The sequence below is a fragment of the Lepisosteus platostomus genome, chromosome 1 (genome assembly GCF_059453375.1).
Source record: "Lepisosteus platostomus isolate fLepPlt1 chromosome 1, fLepPlt1.hap1, whole genome shotgun sequence".
Taxonomy (NCBI): Eukaryota; Metazoa; Chordata; class Actinopteri; order Semionotiformes; family Lepisosteidae; genus Lepisosteus; species Lepisosteus platostomus.
Window position 1 is genome coordinate 62758565 of NC_142611.1, and position 21123 is coordinate 62779687.

At 52.1% G+C, this 21123-nt stretch overlaps 1 protein-coding gene across 3 annotated transcripts in view; it reads right to left on the reverse strand.

The window, feature by feature from the left end:
- The window catches only part of adcy6a (adenylate cyclase 6a), a 65646-nt gene that overhangs the window by 22122 nt on the left and 22401 nt on the right, over nt 1–21123 (reverse strand). For all 3 annotated transcript variants that reach the window (XM_088633424.1, XM_088633422.1, XM_088633423.1), the window contains exons 4-6: nt 3933–4082; nt 3136–3257; nt 1212–1323 (exon numbers count right to left, since the gene is read on the reverse strand). In XM_088633424.1, the coding sequence (XP_088489550.1) occupies nt 1212–1323; nt 3136–3257; nt 3933–4082 (384 nt within the window). The remainder of the gene's footprint in view (nt 1–1211; nt 1324–3135; nt 3258–3932; nt 4083–21123) is intronic.

Sequence of the window (21123 nt, forward strand, 5' to 3'; positions counted from 1 at the left end):
CGTTGTGCTAGCATCATGCCGACACAGCGACAGGCCCGTGCGTCTCAGAGCTTTCAAACCCACTTCCCCTGCAGGAGCCTTGACGCTCTTACACTCGGACTGTCACGATCGTAAACCCCTCCTCTTCAGGACGCTCCAGCCCTACCTTGTTTCTACTCATCTCCAGCACCTGCCTCCGGTCCCGGCCCCCCTGTGTTTTATAATCCAGACGTTCCTGCCTTTCGGGGCTCAGCTCTGGAACATGGACGCCGGGAAGCCCGCCTACCCGCGAGTCCAGGAGCGACTCGGCGGCATAGGCTTCACTACGGCGTCCTGACTATCTGGGTCCGGGATCAGGGACCCTCCGCCGGATCCCGCTCCCGTTTTTAACTCTTTTAAAACTTTTAATAATAATAATAATTGCTTACACTTATATAGCGCTTTTCTGGACACTCCACTCAAAGCACTTTACAGGTAATGGGGATCCACTCCACCACCACCAATGTGCAGCCCCACCTGGATGATGCGACGGCAGCCATAGTTCGACAGAACGCTCACCACACACCAGCTATCAGTGGGGAGGAGAGCAGAGTAATGTAGCCAGTTCATAGAGGGGGATTGTTAGGAGGCCATGATTGGTAAGGGCCAATGGGAAATTTGGCCAGGACACCGGGGTTTCACCCCTACTCTTTTCAAGAAACGCCCTGGGATTTTTAATGACCACAGAGAGTCAGGACCTCAGTTTTATATCTCATCCAAAGGACGGCGCCTGTTTACAGTATAGTGTCCCCATCACTATACTGGGGCATTAGGACCCACGTGGACCACAGGGTGAGCGCCCCCTGCTGGCCCCACTAACACCTCTTCCAGCAGCAACCTTAGTTTTTCCCAGGAGGTCTCCCATCCAGGTACTGACCAGGCTCACACCTGCTGAGCTTCAGTGGGTTGCCAGTTGTGAGTTGCAGGGTGATATGGCTGCTGGCTGGCTTTTGCTTCACTATGGATTTGCCTCTGACTCCCTTGGACTGTTCGCCTCGGCCACACCTCCCCCGAACACCAGCGCACTGTGGACACGCCCCCTGTTTTCCATCCAGCCCCCAGCATGCCTCTTTCCCCGTGTTGTCTGCATAGGGCCCTGAAAGAACTGTATTTTCTCAGTGGGCCGACCACCCAGCCGCACGGACCAGGGAGATCTGGGAGCGGGGCTGGCCGAACGAGGGCCGGGCACTCACCGAGGCCAGCTTGTCGAAGCGGGCGAACAGCTCGTTCAGCGTCATGACCAGCTCCTGCGCCGTGCACTGGGAGGCCAGGCTGGTGAAGCCCTCGATGTCCGCAAACAGGATGCTGGCCGGAAGACAGATACCAGGGATATTTCATCAAACCATCGAGCACCGCCAGACGCCTCGCAGGCGCGCTGGTCCCGGACAGGAAGGGGCCCGGGGCCAATGTCGCCTGGAACCTGAGCTCTAAACACAAGCCGAGGCAGGTCAGCGAGTGAATTGCCTAGTTCCCTACCAGACAGACGAAGGGGGTTTGAACGAAGTTGAATCAGCTGGAAAAAAAGCTTCAAGCAGTTAGAGGAGTCAGACCATCAGAAATGAGCCCCCAGGGACAGAAGCAACAGGCACAAGACAGGTCCTGCCAGGCTGTCGCTCATCAGGCAGGGCCAGACTCCGGAGGAAGGCAGGGAAACCAGTGCGCTGTGCCGGAGAGCTGTGTGTCCCTGGGTCGTGCCGTGCTCTCCGGAGGGCGGGGACGGGCACGCAGAGCCCCTCGGAAGTGGTGCTGTAATTGAAACTCGGCTGCACCCTTGAGGGGCCATCTTCAGCTCAGGTTAATTATCTATTCCTTCTCACACGTTAATTAGCCCATCTGCACTCTCAGCCTTCTCCCAGGGGCCCCTGCTGCCTGAGCCTGGTCCACACCCAGACTAGAGAGAGGGAGAGAGCAGAGAGGGATAGAGCAGAGAGAGAGGGAAGAGGAGAGAGGAGAGAGAGGGATAGAGGAGAGAGAGAGGGATAGAGGAGAGAGAGAGGGATAGAGGAGAGAGGAGAGAGAGGGATAGAGGAGAGAGGGATAGAGCAGAGAGAGGGACAGAGCAGAGAGAGGAGAGGAGAGAGGGATAAAGCAGAGAGAGGGATAGAGGAGAGAGGAGAGAGGGATAGAGGAGAGAGAGAGGGATAGAGGAGAGAGAGACAGAGAAGAGAGACAGGAGAAAGAGAAGGATAGAGAGAGGGACTGAGGAGAAACAGGAGAAAGAGGGATGCAGAGAGAAAGAGAGAGGAGAGAGAGGGATAGATACAGCAGAGAGGGATAGAGGAAAGAGACAGAGGAGAAAGAGAAGGATAGAGGTGAGAGTGATAAAGGAAAGAGAGGGGTAAAGGAGAGAGAGAGAAGAGAGAAAGATAGAAGAAGAGAAAAGGATGGATAGTAGACGGAGAAAGAGAGAGACAGAAGGATAAATGAAAGAAAAGAGAGGGAGGAGAGGAAAAGAGATGCAAAGATTATCCCCTATAGTAAGCAGGAAAGAGCTGCTGTGTGCTCTGACAGACACACCACCTCTGGCCACTGTCAGACAGCAGACAGCAGGGGGCGCCCACGCGCTGGACATCCAGGCCCTGGGCTGGGAAACACTCGGGATAACGATCGACCGACTGCTCTGAAATAGGGGGATAAGTATTTATATATGGGAACAAAAAAAAACACTGATTCTAAAATTAAAAACATTATTACCCATAAGAAGGGCCCTGCTGTGTGGGGTCTAGATTACGCGGTGGGAAACGCTGCTGCGAGTCGCCTCGATGGCCACGCGAGACGGGCGACTCGGCTTCCTGTGGGCCTGGGGGCCGTGTCTCGCTGCCGCTCTCAGGCACGTCAGCAGACAGCCGCCCTCAAGGCCCAGCTTTCGTGTCCCTGTCATTCCGCAGGCGGCGGGGAACAGGGGAGCCCCTCCACAGGCACGCCTGTTCCAGGAGGGCCGAGCGGGGCCGTTACCATGGCAATGCACACAGGCCGCTAGCAGGCCTCTGTCCAACACCGGCGTGTTTGGGCCTGCTCCCTTTGGTGCTTGGTGTTGTGCCTCTCGCATGTTGCCAAAAGAGGCAAAGGAACCCCACCCCTGGCTCTACACGGTTGTCCGGGGAGACTCCAGTTTACCTGACGTTGTCGTGCTTCTGGATGTAAATTTTGTGAAACATCATGTCTTCCTTCTTGGCATTGATGTCAGCCTTCATCTCCATGGCAACGTGCCTTGGCAACACGGAGAGCAGCAGGCGTTCCTGGGAGAGAGGGATGCGAGCTGCTGTCAGTAACACTCTCTCTCCCGCATCAAAAGGGGACATTCCCCACCGGAACGGGATACAGACAGGCCCCAGCTCCCTCTCCGACTCTGCGGGGCATGTGTGCACTCTTTCCACTCCACATATACATTGAAATATACTGTCTGACAGAAATCTGTACGTGCTTATACATTTACAGGTAGCAGTCTGGTCCGCTGGTGAAGCTCAAGTGTAGCCCAGTTACAGCCCCAATGTAGCCCAGGAATAGCCCAGTTATAGCCCCGATGTAGCCCAGGAATAGCCCAGTTAAGCCCTGATGTAGCCCAGTTACAGCCCCAATGTAGCCCAGTTATAGCCCCGATGTAGCCCAGGAATAGCCCAGTTATAGCCCTGATGTAACCCAGGAATAGCCCAGTTACAGCCCCAGTGTAGCCCAGGAATAGCCCAGATGTAGCCCTGATGTAGCCCAGGAATAGCCCAGTTATAGCCCTGATGTAGCCCAGGAATAGCCCAGTTAAGCCCTGATGTAGCCCAGTTACAGCCCCAATGTAGCCCAGTTATAGCCCTGATGTAGCCCAGGAATAGCCCAGATGTAGCCCTGATGTAGCCCAGGAATAGCCCAGTTATAGCCCTGATGTAGCCCAGTTAAGCCCCGAGGAGCCCCGGGGCAGTTACCTGCTGCTGGTTCTCCCTCTGCAGGTGCAGCCGGGCCTGGATGTAGCCCCGCGTCTCCTGGAAGGCCTGGCGCTGCGACACCTCGGCAGGGTAGTGGGTACAGATCCCAATGATATTGGTGCACAGGAATATCAGGGCATTGGCACTGAGCTGAAGAGACAGAGAGACAGACTGAGCCTGAGCCTGAGGGGGAGGGAGAGGGAGAGGAGTGGAAGTGAGGGACAGAGAGTGAGAGGGACTGGAAGTGAGGGACAGAGACAGAACAGAGGACAGTGCAGCAGTGGACCAGGCAGCAGCAGTGAGACAGTGACAGCCCCTGGACAGCTCTGCCCCTCCCTTCCCCAGCGGGGCTGTGGCCCCACTGCTCGCTGGCACACGGTGGGCTCAGCTTCCTCTCGGGGCACAGACACTGAGCACAGCTGGCGGCCGCTAGGGCGAGGGAGAGAGGCACCAGCCCAGGGCAGAACAGCACCCTGCCTGCCTCCGGGGCAGAACAGCACCCTGCTGGCCCTCACGGCTACAGCCACTGAGCAGGTCCGCTTACATGCTGTACCGAGGAAGAGGAGGGAACCTGGTCTCTTGCTGGAGATGGAGCTCACCGACTCCACACCTACACCCCCCAACAGAACCAGGTCTCAGACTTGTGGTCCAGGAGCACTGACCCCTCCAGGGAATGCGCATGGCAGTGATGGGTTTTGAAGGGCTGTTGCAGAGCCGTGTGTTGTTAAAACTGGTTGCAAAAAGGGGGTGACATGATGACGCAGGGGTTAGCATTGCTGCTTCACAGCGCTGGGGCCCCGGGTTCGATTCCCGGGGTGCTGTCTGTTTGGAGTTTGTATGCGCTCCCTCCGTTTGTGTGGGTTTCCAAAAACAAACTGGTGGGCTAACTGGCGTATGAGAAAACTGGCCCTTGTGGGTGTGTCTGTGTGCACTGTGATAAGACTGGTGTCCCGACCAGGGTGTACCCTGCTTCGTTCCCGGGGCTTGCTGGGATAGGCTCAAGCTCCCCTGTGACCCTGTACTGGATTAAGCTGTTAGAAGCTGGCTGGATGGCTGCAAAGAGACAGCCATTTGAGCAGCGGGACACTGGAATAACAGCAGATACAGCAGCAATACAATGACAAGGCAATGAGCAGGCTCAGAGCAGCATGCTGCTGCGGTCGTCTACCCAGAAGCCTTCTGAACGAGCGATTCCTTTAATTAGATCATTCTCCTAATCGCTTGCAGCTAATGACATCTTAGTGGGTTTCACTTATGGAAAAACATGGAGCCGACTTGAAACCTGTGCCTTTATAAGAGGTAAAAATAATTAGGTCCAACTAAGCAGCTTATCTTTCAATTGGGGGGCCCGTTAAGCAGTATGCCAGCTGACACTCTTGTACTCCAGGTGTGCTGCTCTTTCAGCCCATTACTTCAAGATCTCACAACCCTTCCGATCAGACTACGCCATTAAAATATGTTTTCACTCTTGTTGTCCAGAGGACTGCGTCTTGCATCACGAGCTCTTTGGATCGTTTCGTGTAAATGACGTCCCGACAAGGTGAAGGGTCAGCCGAGCAGTCCAGGCCTGCAGTTTCCAGGGAAGCCAGAACTTCCGACTCGTCCCACTACAGAATTATTTATAGTGCAGTTTGGCCTGCTGGCTGCCAGCTTTCTGTTCTAGCCATTTGCAAATTGCATCCAGCTGTGCTGAGCACATTCTCGCTCCTGAAAGACAGAGAATATCTATCTTGGAAGGGACGTTCTGAAAAGAGCATGATAAAGGAAAAGGTTTTGTCTCTCGTACATTTCCTGATTCCGTTTCTCGATGGAAGGAAACCTAGTTTTTTAATCGGCTAACGCCACTGCCTTCATGGGCTGTGTGAGGCTCAGCCTGGCACCACCTGTGGACACGCCCAGCCGCCAGAGCCAATCCCAGCCCTGCGCCTGGCTGTGCCCTTGCCAACTGCGCCCAGACTTGTGCGCACAGAGTAAGGAAACGCTTCTTAACACAGGGATCTCTGAGCTCTGTTCTCGCAGCCCTCCTGACCATCACCCCACTTCTGGAGATGTGCCTAGGGGTGGACTATCCACATCCTGGAGGAAATGGCATTACAGGTCTACAATAAGTGCCCTCAATCCATGGAGCCCTACCCACCAGATCTTCACCTGGACATACTGACCTCCAGGAACAGGACTGCACACCCTGCAGGACCAGGACTGGACACCCTGCAGACACACTGACCCCCCCCAGGACCAGGACTGGACACCCTGCAGACACACTGACCCCCCCAGGACCAGGACTGGACACCCCGCAGACACACTGACCCCCCCAGGACCGGGACTGGACACCCCGCAGACACACTGACCCCCAGGACCGACACTGGACACCCCGCAGACACACTGACCCCCCCAGGACCGGGACTGGACACCCCGCAGACACACTGACCCCCCCCAGGACCGGGACTGGACACCCCGCAGACACACTGACCCCCCAGGACCGGGACTGGACACCCTGCAGACACACTGACCCCCCAGGACCGGGACTGGACACCCCGCAGACACACTGACCCCCCCCCAGGACCAGGACCCTCCCAACACTACAGTTACTAAACTGAGTATTAATTGCTTAATTGACCATGCTGATGATATTGATCACATCAATAAACTGAGAGCCCAATTCTGAGTTGCAGGGGAATGCAAGAGCTGGGGTTTCTCGCCCTGAGCTGGGGTACAGTAAGGTGCACAGCTGGGGTGGAGCCGCCTGGCTGCTGTATGGCCGTCCCCTCACATGACGGGCCTGCAGGCTGCAGCCCTGGGCCGTGCACTCCAGCGGAAGCTCAGCCAGGAAACTCTTACAGCGCTCGCTGACCCTCCCCCCCCAAACTCCCAGCCCTCCGGGGCCCCCCGCGCCAGCAGTCAGCCCCCTGTAACATGTAACACCGCCAAGAGAACCCCCTCTCTCTGGATCTCACTGACCTGCCACAGGGGGGGAGGAAGATGATGTTCTGGTCACATGACCCCACCCCCCTAGCCTGGGAAAATGACATGACTCTGACCTGGGCAGAAGCAAAAAAGAAAAGGAAGAAAGGGACAACAGCCCTCTCTGGAGTTCTGGCAGCACAGAACCGAAAACTTTCACACGGACGGGGCTTAACGTTGAGCTGGGATTCCTGCCCCAGTTACAAACAACCAAGAGTCTCTTCTCCTTCTTGCAGAAACTGAAACGTGCCGCCTCGTCTTTTTCTACCAAAACAAGCACCGTGCTTACAGCTCTCTGTACAGCAGAGTCAAGTAGCTGTCTCACCCACTCCAGGTTTTAGCTGTTGCAGGCCTCTTGTACAACCCGCACGAATGAGTCCGAGACGCAGCTGGGTTTAGAGGTATCCGAGTCCCCCGGGTCTGTCTGTGCAGCCTGAAATCTCCACAGGTAAGGCCTGGAGTGGATCAGACTGCTGTGAATCAGGCCTGTCTGAGCCGCTGGGCGTGACACTTGCTCTGGTGTGACCTCAAGCTAGAATCACATCCAGGAGCCCAGAGCCATGAGCAGATCTTAGTGCCTGAGAGAGGGAGGGAGGAGGGTGTGCCAGAACAGCCCCCACTACGGCTGCACACATCTGTTTGCATCTGGAGTGCTGCTGCTCAAACCTCGACTCTCGACAACCACCTTTCAACACGTGGGAAGCAGGAACAAAAAGGCAGCCAGCTGAAAGGAGAGGAGCCATTATCTTCCACCAGGAGCACAGTGACGCGCAGGACGAGCTGCCGGCTGGTGGGGCCCAGTGATACAGCAGCAGCCTGGCCGGACTCATCTTCAGAGGGCAGCCCAAGCTGTGGGCTGCTGTGTCGCAGAGCACAGTGATTACAATCCTCAGCCCCTTAAGACCCTCCTGCACCACACAAAACCGACTGCACCAGAGAGACAGTACTGCGTCACAGTGTCCCGACTGCACCAGAGAGACAGTACTGCGTCACAGTGTCCCGACTGCACCAGAGAGACAGTACTGCGTCACAGTGTCCTGACGGCACCAGAGAGACAGTACTGCGTCACAGTGTCCCGACGGCACCAGAGAGACAGTACTGCGTCACAGTGTCCCGACTGCACCAGAGACAGTACTGCGTCACAGTGTCCCGACTGCACCAGAGACAGTACTGTGTCACAGTTTCCCGACTGCACCAGAGACACAGTACTGCGTCACAGTGTCCCGACGGCACCAGAGAGACAGTACTGCGTCACAGTGTCCCGACTGCACCAGAGAGACAGTACTGCGTCACAGTGTCCCGACTGCACCAGAGAGACAGTACTGCGTCACAGTGTCCCGACGGCACCAGAGAGACAGTACTGCGTCACAGTGTCCCGACTGCATCAGAGAGACAGTACTGCGTCACAGTGTCCCGACGGCACCAGAGAGACAGTACTGCGTCACAGTGTCCCGACGGCACCAGAGAGACAGTACTGCGTCACAGTGTCCCGACTGCACCAGAGACAGTACTGCGTCACAGTGTCCCGACTGCACCAGAGACAGTACTGTGTCACAGTTTCCCGACGGCACCAGAGAGACAGTACTGCGTCACAGTGTCCCGACGGCACCAGAGACAGTACTGCGTCACAGTGTCCCGACTGCACCAGAGACACAGTACTGCGTCACAGTGTCCCGACGGCACCAGAGAGACAGTACTGCGTCACAGTGTCCCGACGGCACCAGAGAGACAATACTGCGTCACAGTGTCCCGACTGCACCAGAGACAGTACTGTGTCACAGTTTCCCGACTGCACCAGAGACACAGTACTGCGTCAGTGTCCCGACTGCACCAGAAAGACAGTACTGCATCAGTTTCCCGACTGCATCATAGTGACAGTACAACATCACAGTGTCCCGACTGCATCATATCAACATTACTGCATCACAGTGGTGTCCCTACTGCATCATAGCGACAGTACTGTGTCTGAGTGACAGTACTGCATCACAGTATCCCAACTGCATCATAGCGACAGTACTGCATCACAACGTCCCTTCTGCATCATATCAACAGTACTGCATCACAATGTCCCTTCTGCATCATATCAACATTACTGCATCACAGTGGTGTCCCTACTGCATCATAGCGACAGTACTGTGTCTGAGTGACAGTACTGCATCACAGTGTCCCGACTGCATCATAGCAACAGGACTGCGTCATAGTGTCCCGACTGCACCAGAGAGACAGTACTGCGTCTGAGTGACAGTACTGCATCAGTGTCCCGACTGAATCATAGTGACAGTACTGCATCACAATGTCCCGACTGCATCATAGTGACAGTACTGTATCACAGCGTGCCAACTGCATCATAGTGACAGTACTGCATCATAGTGACAGTACTGTATCACAGTGTCCCTACTGCACCATATCAACAGTACTGCATCACAGTGGTGTCCCTACTGTATCATATCAACAGTACTGCATCACAGTGTCCCTACTGCACCACATCAACAGTACTGCGTCACAGTGTCCCTACTGCACCACATCAACAGTACTGCATCACAGTGGTGTCCCTACTGCATCATAGCGACAGTACTGCATCACAATGTCCTGACTGCATCATAGTGACAGTACTGTATCACAGTATCTCGACTGCGCCTGAGTGACAGTACTGTGTCACAGTGTCCCGACTGCATCATAGCGACAGTACTGTATCAGTGTGCCAACTGCATCATAGTGACAGTACCGCGCCTGAGTGACAGTATTGTGTCACAGTGTCCTGACTGCATCATAGTGACAGTACTGTATCACAGTATCCCGACTGCGCCTGAGTGACAGTACTGTGTCACAGTGTCTCGACTGCATCATAGCGACAGTACTGTGCCTGAGTGACAGTACTGTGTCACAGTGTCCTGACTGCATCATAGTGACAGTACTGTATCAGTGTGCCAACTGCATCATAGTGACAGTACTGTATCACAGTATCCCGACTGCGCCTGAGTGACAGTACTGTGTCACAGTGTCTCGACTGCATCATACCGACAGTACTGTATCACAGTGTCCCTACTGCATCATAGTCACAGTACTGCATCACAATGTCCTGACTGCATCATAGTGACAGTACTGTATCACAGTATCCCGACTGCGCCTGAGTGACAGTACTGTGTCACAGTGTCCCGACTGCATCATAGTGACAGTACTGTGCCTGAGTGACAGTACTGTGTCACAGTGTCCTGACTGCATCATAGTGACAGTACTGTATCAGTGTGCCAACTGCATCATAGTGACAGTACTGTATCACAGTATCTCGACTGCGCCTGAGTGACAGTACTGTGTCACAGTGTCTCGACTGCATCATAGCAACAGTACTGTATCACAGTGTCCCTACTGCATCATAGCGACAGTACTGTATCACAGTGTCCCTACTGCATCATAGCGACAGTACTGTATCACAGTGTCCCTACTGCATCATAGCGACAGTACTGCATCATAGCGACAGTACTGTATCACAGTGTCCCTACTGCATCATAGTGACAGTACTGCATCATAGCGATAGTACCGCGCCTGAGAGGAAGGACAGGGAGTGAGGTCCTAAGAGTTGATCAATGTAACACCATACAGTTAGGTTCTGTAGCGACTGGACATTTCAATAGTGAGACCTCTCCTTTAAGCGGTCTGGTGTACACAACAACGTATTTCCATCACCCCTGCTGCTGTCCTTTAGAGACGACACAAAACCTGGATTCATGGCTAAAGAGGCCAGGGCTCTGGCGTGAGGGACAGTGCACTGACCCGTCCTGTGTCCGAGCACTGTCCCTTGACCAGTCTGGTCTCTTCACCCATTCTTTTCCCTTTTCTGTGTTCTTCACCGGGCTCGACAATCAACAGGTTCAATCACTTCATCAACTCTCTCGCTAACGAGGAGACTGACTGGGATGCACTCGAGCGACTGTTGTTCAAGCACTCAGCCAGGAATGATCAGTTAAGCAAAACGGCACCAGAAACATTTGATGTCCAAACAGGTAAACCACACAAAACCGGTTCCCTTGAAGTTGGATACCTTTCATGAATCAATTTTTTCCAACAACAGGAAATGTCTTCTCTTTGGACTAGTGATTACATTAATAAATAATAATCTGATTATTTTCATATTCAGAAATGTGTTTTGCTTAAACTAAGCAGACTGCCAAGATTTTATTTTTTTGCAGCGCAGTAAGAGAATTTACTCAAATAGGGTAGAACTCCTGCAACAGGGGCTGATCTATAAGCATATCAGACCCTAGCAGGTGGGAAATTCTGGACCGGCCTAGGAACTGCTTTGCAATAGGAGTGTAACAGCCCTCCCTGCACAGCTTCTGAGCAAACCGGATCCTGAATGCTTTTTTTTTTTACTCGACCGAGGAGTCCACTGCCCCAACTGTGAGACCTTATCTGAATCCCAAAACATCTTTACAGACAGTTCGCCCCTACCCATCCCAGAGAAACAGATCTGTGGCAACAAAAGTACCATCCCATGAAAGCCATTCCATTCTTGGAGCGCTGGCACTGTGGCTAAGGATCTGTGCCTGTGGCTGGAAGGTTGCTGGTTCAAATCCTGCAGCCTGCAGAGGAATCCTACTTTCCTGGGCCCCTGAGCCCTTACCCCCAACTGCTCCAGGGGTGCTGTATAAATGGCTGACCCTGCGCTCTGACCCCCAGGTTCTCTCCCTGTCTGTGTGTCTCATGGAGAGCAAGCTGGGGTATGTGAAAAGACAAATTACTAATGCAAGAAATTGTATATGGCTCATAAAGTGATCTTATCTTATTAGAAGGGCTGTGGCAATTAAGAGGATTGCAGACGACGAATACCATAAGTGCGTATTCAAGTGAGGGGTATAGAAGTCGCATTCTAATCTTAGTTAGCTAAGTGCCCTTGCAAAGTAACAATAGTAATTAATAATTAAAGGTTCAGTAACAGATTACGCACTAGCTGGGAGAGCTTTCAGGCATGTTCTGGCTCAGCTGATCACCTACAGATCCTCAATGCCCAAGAGCGATTTCGGACGTGTTTCGTACGGCACTGATGTACTCTTTGTTCTTCTGACGTGACTGCCCGTGACGCGATCAGAGGACACCCTCTGATCTTCAGATCTCGGCCCCCACTCATCTCTCTGAAGACTCGGGGAGACAGGGAGTTTGGGGAGACGTGGCGCAGGGGTTGGCATTGCTGCCTCACAGCACTGGGGCCCTGGGTTCAATTCCTGGGGTGCTGTCTGTGTGGAGTTTGCATGTTCTCAGTGGGCTTCCACCAGGTGCTCTGGTTTCTTCCCACAGTCCAAACACATGCTAGTAGGTGAATTGGCTTCTGGGAAAACTGGCCCTGATCTGTGTACATGTATGGTTGTGTGTCTGCCCAGCGACAGACTGGTGTCCTGTCCAGGGTGTACTCTGCCTCTATCTTTCTGAGATAGGCAACAGCTCCCCCACAGCCCTGAACTGGAAAAAGTGGTTACAAAATGGATGGATGGTTCTTAATGGTTTTGTTTTTATGTTAAATAAGGGATAGGGCTAAACTCTTCCTTAATAAGAAAGCCTTTTTTTGTTTTTTATGGGTGAAGACAATCATTTAAACATTGGCTTATAAGGTAAGAAACTGGAAGAAGTGGCTATTTTTAACAGAGAACGGCGAATTAAGGCGGAGAGGCAGAAAGAGGGATGGGGGTTTGACAGGCCCCGTACTAGGAGAGACACAACACAGACCCCAGGCAAGAGGGAATTATGACCCTGGTAAAGCTGTTCGGCAGGGCTGATGGCCTGAGAGCTCGTTTCCTTCCTATTCTTGGCTTCACTCCTGGTCTGACTCCTTAACTGAAGACCTTCTCTCCCAGTTTTCCCACTCGACAGCCCCCGACACTGAGGAAGCTTCTCACACTCCCGCTGCACAGCAGTCTGAGCCACTCCAGGTTTTACTGCCCAAGAGCCCTCGTGTCGAATGTAGGGCCCAGGGAGGAGGGGACTTCAGGCTCTGTTCTCTTGACTCGGTTCTGACTGCCCGTGACCTGATCAGAGGATACCCTTTGATCTTCAGATCTCACACAGGCTTGAAAGACGTGACTTAACCCTGAAACCAACTGTATTCTCTTCCTATGCCCTTTATCCTGACGGGATGAGAAGTGGGTAAAGACCGGAGTGGATCAAACTGCCCTGATCACCCTGATCATCTTCACAGCGCAGTTTTGTTTTTACTCCTCCGTGAAATATCTAGCCCTTCTTGCAAAGGGCAGAGCGGTGGCTCTGGGGCTAAGGATCTGTGCCTGTGGCTGGAAGGTTGCCGGATCAAATCCCGCAGCCGGCAGAGGAATCCTACTCCGTTGGGCCCCTGAGCAAGGCCCTTAACCCCAGCTGCTCCAGGGGTGCTGTATAAATGGCTGGCCCTGCGCTCTGACCCCAAGCTTCTCTCCCTGTCTGTGTGTCTCATGGAGAGCAAGCTGGGGTATGTGAAAAGACACATTCCTAATACAAGAAATTGTATATGGCCAATAAAGTGATCATATAAAGGTCACGCAGTGCTGTCTTTACAACAGCTTTGCTGTGATTCCTCACAACGGCGAAGTAAATTATGAAGGTGAAGTACAGCCAAGCATGGATCGTAGATGAGGACAGAATAAATAAAGGCACAAGGATACTGCACACACGGTGCTGGGCTTTTGAACATCACAAACTGGCCTCTCCCACCACTCAAACGGGCTTGGTTTCCCGGGCAGCCACACTTGTGACCAGTGAGGTCAGTGTTACAACGCTGCACTCGAGTTGTTGTCGAGCCGATGACAGCTGTCTTTTGTTCGCTGGACAGGCAGGGCCCGTGCAAGTGGCTGGTGGCCGCCTGCTTGCGTTATCGGCCAGTGAGCGCACTGAAAAGCTCGCTGTGCTGCCTGCATGCCATTGCTAAGAGTCACCAGGAGATTGCGGCTCCGTTGCCTAGCGACCGGAGAGAGAGGGCAGGGGAGAGCAGCTGCCTACGGATGCAGTGCTGCCAACTGAGGGAGCAGGGCATTGTGGGATTGGCAAACATGGCGCCTGGCTGCGAAGCTGGGGGTCCTGCTAACAACACCCAGACACGTACGCACACACGCGCGCCCACACCAGCTTCAGCACGAAAATAATCAGAGAAAGCCAGGTCATCTCTGAGGGACACCAAGGACAGCAGCGAGCAGAAATACTCCTCTAACACCAAGCGTGTTTAAAAGTCTAGCAGGAACGCCCTGTCCCAAACAGAGAAACCCTGAAAATTCTGTCCTTAAACAGCCAAGCTGATTCATTGGAAAGGGGCACAATTATTCTCCTATATTAAATGGAAGTAGTTTCTGTTTTCCTTCAGCAAGTACCATGCGAATTCCGGTGGATCCACAAGGAAAGGCTTGCTGAGGGGTGACCACAAATGAACATCAGGTACAGACTTGTGCAGCGTCTGGTCCTCACAGTGACGGCAAAGTGTGGCCCTGCACAGACATCCACAGACTCCAGGACAGAGGTGAAAACTATATACAAAGAACAGGAGGCACTACTCTACACAAAGGGTTGTGTGAGGGTGGAACAAGCTACCCAGCCCATTTGTCGAAGCCCTGGCTTCTCTCGAGAAACAGGGGGCTGAGGTCCTCAGATCAATTAGCTACTAATTGGGCCGAATACTAGATACGATAATAGAATATGTGAGATTATGTAGGCCGAATACATGCCAGAAGGGCCAAATGGTCTCCTTGTGTTGTGACCTTTCTTATGTTCTTGCGTTCACTGAACACTCGCTCATCCAACAAAGCTGTGCTGAGACAATGAACACGCCTGAGATTAAAAGTGCCTGAACCATCACCCCTGCCCCAGACCAGCACATCAGAAGACAAACCGCAGAGCCCAGGGTTTGAACCGACCTGGAGGATCTCTGTCACCGCTGAGGGGGTCCCCGAAAAATGAATAGATACCCATCTTCAACAATCCCCAAAATTCTGTTTCAACTGGAGCGCTGCAGTGCCAATGGAAATCACCAGAATGACTCCAGATGAGCACTGGCAGAGGCTGATTAGCGTGCTGATTAGAAGGCAACTGGTTATACCCAGCTCATTGACAACTGCTGTTACTCAGGCATGTGGACACCTCTCCAGCCCATGTCGTAATGACTCTGCAGAATGCCGGAGCATTTGTTTTCCACCTGGAGGCTGTGTGACGCAGTGTGTATGTCACGATCGCTACTCCTCCTCTTAAGGGCGCTCCAGCCCTTCCTTGCTCTTCCTCATTCCCCACACCTGTTCCTTATTCCAGCCCCTCTTTAGTTCCACCTTAAAAGCCAGACGTAGACGTCAACCGAGGTTCCTCATTGAATCCCGTTTCGTGAGAACCCGAGGTCCTGCTGCGTCTGGCTCCGTTATGGTTTTAACCTTCTGTTCCTGATTCCCCCCGCCGGTTCTGACCCGGTTCCTGTTCCTTATCCCCCTGGCCATGGACTTTAGCCTCTGTCTTGGATGACCCGTTTGGATTTACTATATGGATAGTTCGCCCTGGACTCACTTCCCCTGGACACCTGCACTCCTTGGACACGCCCCTGTCTCCATACCCTCTCCTGCATGACTTTTTCCCCAGTGTTTCCTCACAAATCCGGATCGTGTCCCCTGCATAAGGCCCGGAAAGAACTGATCGTGACAGTGTAAATACAGGTAAAATAAAGTCTGATTGAATGGGTGTTGATTTCGGTCTGTTACACCACAATCTTTGGTGCTACTTTGGAGTAGAAACACATGTAGACTTTCTGTAGGCACTGTATGTATACAGGCGGGGCATGATTAAAAAATGGGGTCACCCCAGCCAGAACAGGCTGGAACCCCCTGATTTAGGATTTATCTGAACACCCTAACACTCCTGTATGGCACACCGGGTCCAGATATGACCCGAACAGGGCAATGGGAAACTGGCGATCAGCCGCGCCACGCGGAAAGGGGTGCACACGTCAAAATGAGCCTTTAACGCTCGGGGAACACAAAAGCAGGGGTCGCCAGCGCAGCCTCTTCTGCTCTCCTGGTTTTTGTTGATCTCGCGCAGGTGCAGGAGTGGCCAGCCACAAAGCCAAACCCTCGAGAGCCGGCGGCCCTGGCACGCCGCCGGGCACGGGGCTGTGCACAACAAGCCGGGGGAAACACCCACCGACAGCACCTGCCTGCCCCTCACCCCCTCTTCACCCCAGAATCTGCCCTGTTCCCAGGCAGGATCTGAAAACAGAAGCGCTAAAAAAAGGCACTGAGTAGGCAGAAAGAATGAAACAGAGCAGCTGGAAACTCTCATGGTCTTATTCGTTCACAGCACGAGGGGTCTGACTCGCTTGCGGGGCTGACAAAGGGTCAAGAAAACAATAACGGCACAGGTTGTGAAGACGCATCCCGCTAAGAAGGCAGCATGTCAGTTCACCAGTCCCAACAAACCCAACACCAATTGGGCTGATCTCACAGGCTTTATTAATCGCTCCTCGAGCAGCTCACTCCTTAATTCTCAAACTCACAGGCTTTATTAATCGCTCCACGAGCAGGTCACTCCTTAATTCTCAAACTCACAGGCTTTATTAATCCCTCCACAAGCAGGTCACTCCTTAATTCTCAAACTCACAGGCTTTATTAATCGCTCCTCGAGCAGGTCACTCCTTAATTCTCAAACTCACAGGCTTTATTAATCCCTCCACAAGCAGGTCACTCCTTAATTCTCAAACTCACAGGCTTTATTAATCGCTCCTCGAGCAGGTCACTCCTTAATTCTCAAACTCACAGGCTTTATTAATCGCTCCTCGAGCAGGTCACTCCTTAATTCTCAAACTCACAGGCTTTATTAATCGCTCCTCGAGCAGGTCACTCCTTAATTCTCAAACTCACAGGCTTTATTAATCGCTCCTCGAGCAGGTCACTCCTTAATTCTCAAACTCACAGGCTTTATTAATCACTCCAAGAGCAGGTCACTCCTTAATTCTCAAACTCACAGGCTTTATTAATCCCTGCACGAGCAGGTCACTCCTTAATTCTCAAACTCACAGGCTTTATTAATCGCTCCACGAGCAGGTCACTCCTTAATTCTCAAACTCACGGGCTTTATTAATCGCTCCTCGAGCAGGTCACTCCTTAATTCTCAAACTCACAGGCTTTATTAATCCCTCCACAAGCAGGTCACTCCTTAATTCTCAAACTCACAGGCTTTATTAATCGCTCCTCGAGCAGGTCACTCCTTAATTCTCAAACTCACAGGCTTTATTAATCGCTCCTCGAGCAGGTCACTCCTTAATTCTCAAACTCACAGGCTTTATTAATCGCTCCTCGAGCAGGTCACTCCTTAATTCTCAAACTCACAGGCTTTATTAGTCGCTCCTCGAGCAGGTCACTCCTTAATTCTCAAACTCACAGGCTTTATTAATCACTCCAAGAGCAGGTCACTCCTTAATTCTCAAACTCACAGGCTTTATTAATCCCTGCACGAGCAGGTCACTCCTTAATTCTCAAACTCACAGGCTTTATTAATCGCTCCACGAGCAGGTCACTCCTTAATTCTCAAACTCACGGGCTTTATTAATCGCTCCTCGAGCAGGTCACTCCTTAATTCTCAAACTCACAGGCTTTATTAATCGCTCCACGAGCAGGTCACTCCTTAATTCTCAAACTCACAGGCTTTATTAATCGCTCCACGAGCAGGTCACTCCTTAATTCTCAAACTCACGGGCTTTATTAATCGCTCCACGAGCAGGTCACTCCTTAATTCTCAAACTCACTGGCTTTATTAATCCCTCCACGAGCAGGTCACTCCTTAATTCTCAAACTCACGGGCTTTATTAATCGCTCCACGAGCAGGTCACTCCTTAATTCTCAAACTCACGGGCTTTATTAATCCCTCCACGAGCAGGTCACTCCTTAATTCTCAAACTCACGGGCTTTATTAATCGCTCCACGAGCAGGTCACTCCTTAATTCTCAAACTCACGGGCTTTATTAATCCCTCCACGAGCAGGTCACTCCTTAATTCTCAAACTCACTGGCTTTATTAATCACTCCACGAGCAGGTCACTCCTTAATTCTCAAACTCACAGGCTTTATTAATCGCTCCACGAGCAGGACATACCTTAATTCTCAAACCCAGACTAAGGCTTTGCAGTTCGTGGCACTGCAGTTACAGGTTCTCTAGTTGGAGACTCTGCAGTTAGAGCCCCTCTTGTCAGAGTCCCCTCCCTGCATTCCTGGGTCAGCTGGAGTTTTCCTGGTGGGCCTGGGGCAGTGCTGCGCTGCGGGGTCTCCCCCAGCCGCGCAGACACTTCACAGCCCGCCTGCAGGCTCGCTGATAAGGCCTCCGCCACACAGCTGCCACCGCCTGATGAGCACGGCCTTCCCACCCGGCGCTCGCTCTCGCCACAGCTTGGCCCCACCCCCCCGACCGCAGCCTGCCGCGCCCCGAGGGTCAGAGCTGCTCCAGTCCGGGCCTGGGGACAGGAGGACCGTGGGGGCAGCAGAGCACAGACTGAAACTGAAACCGACTAAACCCAACAGTTAAAGATTATATCGATCGTCCTGATTTTTATATGAGTTTTTTTTATGATAATCCAGCGACCCATCTTCCAACATTCACCACCTGTTACAGGCCGATCCTGCCAAACGACGTCTTACAGCATGAAGAAACAATATCTTATTTCTCACTAAATGGATACTGTACTGAAACAAGCTGAGCTGCCCTGCACAGCTCCGTTCCTGCAATACTGCAGTTTAAACCAGCATGCAGTCTAGGCACTGTCGTTGTATGGTCTGTAGGCATGTAGTGTTTTGGTGCTTTATAACATTTTTATACAGTACACTAACTCGAAACACTAATAAAGATACACTGGGCACAACCCCCAGAAGTACAATGTTAGAAAATATTGTAGAAATGTGATACAATTCCATCCATCTATTTTCAAAACACTTTATCCAAAACAGGGTCTCGAAGGAGCAGGAGCCTATCCCAGCAAGAAACAGGAGACCAGTCCATCACAGGGCACACACACACAGACACACACACTCACACCAGGGCCTGCCAGCTTCCCAGCATGTTTCTGCACTGTGAAAGGAAACTGGAGCACCTGGAGGAAACCCACACGAACCTGAGCAGAACATGCAAACTCCACACGGACAGCACCCCAGGAACTGAACCCAGGACCCCAGCGCCGCTCGGCAGCAATGCCAACCCCTGCAGGGTGCTGCCCGTGTGACGCGAATGTCATGTGTTTTTGATAATCGATAATCTACTATTCAATCAGTGTGACCTACAGCACTACAGAGCTTAGTCCCATCTACACCGCGACAAAAACTGTGACAGAAACTCCACAAGACAGACAATACTGAGCGGGAATTTCAATCTGTGGATCTTTACCTTGCCCGTTTCAATTTGCGTTGGCCCACACCCCCTGCCCCTCGCTGTCATGGCAACCACTGGAGGGGTAGCACCGGCCAACGAGTTTCACATGCCACGCCGGCACACACCCCCACTCGCTCCGGTGTGAAAGCGCACGCCCTGCACGCGCCAGTGTCACCGGTGCTGACACACACAGAGCCCTGTCCTTGCAGAACATCAGGGTCAGTGGCTCATCCGTCCTTCGGATGAGACGTAAAACCGAGGTCCTGACTCTCTGTGGTCATTAAAAATCCCAGGGCGTTTCTTGAAAAGAGTAGGGGTGAAACCCCGGTGTCCTGGCCAAATTTCCCATTGGCCCTTACCAATCATGGCCTCCTAACAATCCCCCTCTATGAACTGGCTACATTACTCTGCTCTCCTCCCCACTGAGAGCTGGTGTGTGGTGAGCGTTCTGGTGCACTATGGCTGCCGTCGCATCATCCAGGTGGGGCTGCAGATTAGTGGTGGTGGAGGGGATCCCCATTACCTGTAAAGCGCTTTGAGTGGAGTGTCCAGAAAAGTGCTATATAAGTGTAAGCAATTATTATTATTATTATCCGCTCTTTCAGACTCACCACCAGTTTGTTTTGACATAAATGGTTTATGTAATCCTCCGAAAATTTAATTCTCCCTTAACCATACCTTAGTAAAGGGTGCTGCACAAAGCAGTACAGCCTATTCAGCTCAATGTCCTTTTCAAAGGATCATGCCCCCACAACAATAATAATATTGTATGCAATAAGGTCCAGTGTTCAGTTGCACTACCCCTCAAATTTCCCTTTATGGGATCCTTGAGTTTAAAGATGTCGCAAACAGGCAGCCTCATGGAAACACTCTAGTTACAGGAAAATGTACTCCTATTGAAGCCTAACAGTGTCTTGCACACGCCAAGCCCTAGTGCTTAACAAAATAAACGACTCTGATTGGCCGAACAGTCTTCCCATCATAGAATTGTTCCCAGGAGGCATCAGGCCCAGACAGCTGCTGATTGGCTGATGCTGGCTTCACCTGAGTGGTGACTGGCTGGGCTTCAGCCCCCGGAGGAAGGCTGGAGATAGAACGCTCCACATTCTGGGGGGGTGTTTTGGTAAGGATGCACAGCTGCCCCAAGAGACCAGGATGAATATCACCCAGTCCACTGCACAGGCTTTCGTTTGGAGAGAATGGAGATTCGTGCCCCTGTGCAATTTTATTTCCAGGCAGCGGTTGTATACAGACATACAATCATCTCCAGTCTAATTTTCTTTTTTTTTTCCCAGTCAAAAAAAGAAAAAAAAAATACTGAGATGGTTACATAATTCTTGTCAGTCCGGGCGTACCTAGTTAAGGGCACAAAGCATTGTGGGAATCATAAGACACTTGACTAAAGACAAATATGGCCTGTGTGTATCTGATAACAATCTACCCTCTGACTCAGTCTCTGCCTTAACTATTTTAATGGAGTGGCACACTTCTGGGTGGTTTGGGTAAAGATGGACCCTCGGACCATCTCACTTTTGTACCTATCGTGAAGTGAATCTCAGTTGAGCACAGCTGGCGTCTTACATGAACAGAAATCCGCCAGCTGTTCCTCCAGGGAAGAAATGAGCAGACAGGCAGCGCTTCCTACTGAGATATCAGTCTTAACACTTCCCGTGTGACTTCATGCAGTTCCCAAACATACAAGAACAAGAGACGGAGCCCACAAAACACGCCCGATGAGCACCGCCATGAGCAACTTTTCCGAATTTCACGGAGCTGCTGCTGAACTGTTCATTCGATGTTTTCTTCCGCAGAAGCTCCAGGAGAGAGAATGACAGGGGTGATGTTTTTATCCTCTCACTCATTTAGCATTTTGT